The following is a 4,402-nucleotide window of genomic DNA, read 5'->3' as shown; positions in this document are numbered from 1 at the left end:
GTAATCATTATTATCATTATTATATATGAACATCATTTTGAAAATTCTTCCAAAAACTATATATAATTCTGTTTCGTTTAAACAAAATATATGAACATCATTTTGAAACTATGGTTAATAATTTCAATTTAGATATATTCTTTGCGCCAATGTGTTGATAAGCATACAGAATTTGCTCTGTGAAATAATGAAAGTTCTCTCAAGCATGACATTGAGTGACAGATTTAGAACAAATCAAACCACTTAGTTTACACGTCCAACAGAGAGTAGTTCTTTTCAGTTTGTTGAATCAAATGGCATCTACTTTACAGTTTATTATGTCTGATCAATTTGATTACAATTTTCTATTCAAGTTTGAAGACTTAAAATTTAGAACATCATCTCTCAAATTTTATGAGGACAATTTTTCCAAGAACTTAACATTTTTATTGCTCTTCATGCTTATTAAGGGCTTATCCACAAAAAATTATGACTACAGTTCCTTGTACATTGCAGACATGCAGTAGCCAAAAAGAATCTAACTTTACATATCAACATTTTCTCCTAAACAATTCTTTTGTTCCTAAAGATAGTTGATCCGAACGTCACTTTATGTGCCTGGTGAAAGCTCTCTATTTGTTTGGAACAAGCGTGCCAACATATCCAACCCCAACAACAAAGAATGCGATAGATTGAAGGAAGAGGTATATGTAATAATGGTACTTTCCGAAATTGAAATCATACCATGCACAGAACAGCATAAAAAACCCAAAACTGATCTCTAGCCCATTAAATCTGGTACATCAGAAACAATAGTTATAGTTTTATATTTCTCTGTCAAATTTAAAACCAACTCACAAGCGTATAGTTTATAGGTTAAGAGATTGTCTGCTTTTGATTCTTATTTGGTCAATTATAATTTCATGTGAAAAAACATACCTTCCCCAAATTCCCGAGCTTGATGATTTCTTTGCAGGGGCATTACTAAGAACAGGGACACTACCAGAAGCTTTAGTTTTGGAAGCATCTCCTAATTTCTCCGTGACAACCCACTCATTGACTCTTCCTATCTCCAGTAGGCCAATGATGGTTCCTTTTGTCCGGTGCATTGCCATAACATTTTCAAATACGACCCAAAAAACCACTAGGTGTAATGACCTGCAGATTAGTTTTGCAGAATTAAGATTATTCCTATAGTGAACCAAAAAACCGTGCAAATACAGTTATTGTATGGATTATAAATTTACTAAAATTGGATTTATAGCAAGCGAAAAAGACCTTGGAGTTCCAACCGCGTTGAGGATGGTTATAGTAGTGGGAATGTAAATCACTCCCCATATAGGAACATCAACTTCAGCAACTAAACAAGACAATGGCAAAACCACACAGTAGAAGACAAATGTGACAATATGAGCCACAACCTTTCTTATAAAGAAGAAACTGTAAAGCACATATAACTTCTTCCACAGAGTCACTTTCTGCAACAAACAACAATATATAGTTAGAGAATACTGTAAAGGCCAACTCCTTTTTCGACTTCATACATGTCGAGTTGGCATAGTTTTACCTTGTTTGTTGCAATTTCGATGGCCATTTTTTTGAAGAGATTAGCAGGTCCACAAGACCATCGATGTTGTTGATACCGGAAGGCTTTGAAGGTGCTTGGAAGTTCACTTCTTACCTGATTTACACAGTAACATGTCATGTACATATTGTAATTATCTCAATGCACAGGGCGTTCTTCAGTCATTTTATTTTGTGTGAAATGAAATTACAAAAAATTCTAATGTACCCTGATATCATCGACAAAAACGAACTTCCATCCTTGAAGGGTGGCTCGGACTGCCAAATCCATGTCCTCAACAGTTGTTCTATCCTTCCATCCTCCTGCATCAATAAGTGTTTTAATTCTCCAGACACCAGCAGTTCCTGCATTGCAATATATTTAATTATTTATTCATAAATTTTTAGACTATATACTATCATTCATTTGTTTGTTATCATAATTAGTACCATTGAAGCCAAAAAATGCATATGTCTGGGAACCCACTTCTTGCTCTACAATGAAGTGATAATTCAATGACATCTCTTGCATTCTCGTCATTAAGCACTCGTCTGCATTATCTGCATTGCATTTGTAGAAGTAATTCTTGTCAATTCACTTCTTTTTGTACTTCCACAGCATGATGTGCAGAATGTGATAAACATGTTAACATAATCATGGTTACATTCAAAAATCATGCTGTGGAAGTACAAAAAGAAGTGAATTGACAAGAATTAGTGATAAACATGTTAACATAATCATAGTTACATTCAAAAATCCTCGTAGCTTAAACGTATAAACCAGTCATTTTAATTTGCCAGTTTCCGCAGAGCTAAAACGTAAACATGCAGATCTGCATATCTGGCTGTCTCAAGATAAAACTAATGATAATGACGAAACATGATACCAACACTATTACGATGCAATGATTCCAATCGAGATTTTTGATATAAACATTAATGTATAAGATAAAGTGCACAAAAAGATAAAAAAAAAAAATCACAAGGTTGTTATTGAGTTACCAACAACATCTGCACCTATATGGACTCCACAAAGAAAATCAATAATGCAAGTATGCAACTAACATTATTATAACAAAAGGAAACGACTAGAGGTCCACAGATTTAGTGGCCTTTGAGGTGTAGGACTGTCCACTATGTTTGCACACTTAAGTAGTACAACATGTTTTAGAACAAGTTGGATGAGAATCTATAAGCTTATATTTTTATTTTATCTATTTATTGAGCTATGAGATACTTCAAAGATTGAAAACTCCTTTTTCATAAATATGAAAGGTTGTCTTACCGAATTTCCAACGAGCTTGAACAAGGCCGATATCCGGGTTATGAACAAAGAACGGGATGGTGCGCATCAAGAAATCAGGCTCAGGCTGAAAATCTGCATCAAAGATGACAACAAAGTCACATTGGCTCACATAGCTATGCTTCAATCCTTGTTTCAGGGCCCCTGCTTTATAGCCGTTTCTGTTGTCTCTGATCTCATATTTAATGTTTATGCCTTTGCTTGCCCACTTCATACATTCTACCTCTATCATATCCTGGTTAACAACAAATAATTAACATAAATTAGTTAATAAACTATCTTGATCAAGCTCTCTAGCTCGAATCACCTTCAGAATCAAATTTCTCCAGTTTTTTTTGAAAAAGTAGAAGGATAGTAAGGGAATTTCTGTAAATAGAACTTTTGGATGTGCCACACTGTAAAGATATCATGGACATTTTTAAACCATACAGATAAAGTTGTCAGACATATGGACATGTACATATGCTTTCAATTCTGCCAGTTGTAAAAGTCACTTAAGTCTTCTTCTTCTTCAAGTTGGATCTTATTATGTGTAACTGCTTCATTGAATTCAGAAGTTAAAGGTAATTATCTTTAAATTTTTAAGTTCCTGTTCAAAAATTTTGAATGTGCAGAGAACGTTTGTGAGTTACCTTGATAGCTAAATCTGTTGAATCATCAAGAACCTGAACTATAATTCTATCTGATGGCCAAGAAAGTACACATGCTGCTCCAATTGAGAACTGATACACCTACTCAAAATGACAACAAAAAAAGAGTTTATAAGAAACAGAACAAACACAAAGAATGTGCAATCTGTAATGCATAGAGAGAAATGTTACCTCTCTTTCATTGTACATTGGTATCTGAACTAAAACCATAGGATAAGCTGAACTTCCCAACTCAAGATCTTCAGCTTGCATGGCCTCCCACTTGTAATTCTTTTCGGGTTTTCGTCGCAGCAATTTGATGAAAGCCTTGACAATTCCCATGTACACTCTCTCAATGAACAACATAACAGACATTACTAAGCAAATATTTACCATTAGTCTTAACAATGGCACAACTAATGGTGCTTTTATCAAGTTCCAAAATATCAAAATTTGGTCCCAGATGCCATTTAGTGTAAAGCTCTGAAACACCAGAGTCTCTAACACTTCCCTCTCCATTGTTTGCTTCACAACTCCTCTGCAGTCTGCACTGCCTACTTATTTATATATTCGAATATCTACTATAACAAACAAAACTGCTTTATTCTTTGTATTATTGGCACATTTTATAATTCAAAGAAGTTTTGTTTGTTTATTCAAGTGTTTTTAGCATGTGCGTGGTACTTTTGCGTAGCAGTTTTTGTAATACCGAATTGAGTAGGTCAGCTAATCCTGTTTCGGATCAAATAAACACAGTTTAAGATAAAATTAAAATTAAAAAAAATCCTTACACTTGTATTTTAAATTCAACTTATTTTTTTGAATAATAAGGATGGCATGCCTTAAAAATGAGCGTGCCTTGTAAAAAAATTTTGGATGAACAAATAAACCTGACTACAATAAACGGGACCTTACCACTATCTAATGG

General features: G+C 34.0%; 1 protein-coding gene across 1 annotated transcript; it reads right to left on the bottom strand.

Moving 5' to 3' along the window:
* Positions 1–403: 403 nt before the first annotated feature.
* On the bottom strand, positions 404–4,022 carry LOC141707190 (glucomannan 4-beta-mannosyltransferase 1-like). Its single transcript, XM_074510227.1, has 9 exons — positions 3,667–4,022; positions 3,478–3,576; positions 2,828–3,080; positions 1,993–2,103; positions 1,772–1,908; positions 1,547–1,660; positions 1,258–1,457; positions 919–1,137; positions 404–774 (listed from the first exon to the last, which is right to left on the bottom strand). The coding sequence occupies exons 1-9, from the start codon at positions 3,991–3,993 to the stop codon at positions 612–614; spliced, it is 1,623 nt and encodes a 540-aa protein (XP_074366328.1). The 5' UTR covers positions 3,994–4,022; the 3' UTR covers positions 404–611.
* Positions 4,023–4,402: the final 380 nt, after the last annotated feature.

The sequence above is a fragment of the Apium graveolens genome, chromosome 2 (assembly GCF_009905375.1).
Source record: "Apium graveolens cultivar Ventura chromosome 2, ASM990537v1, whole genome shotgun sequence".
Classification (NCBI taxonomy): domain Eukaryota; kingdom Viridiplantae; phylum Streptophyta; class Magnoliopsida; order Apiales; family Apiaceae; genus Apium; species Apium graveolens.
This window is presented reverse-complemented; position numbering and strand designations above follow the sequence as displayed.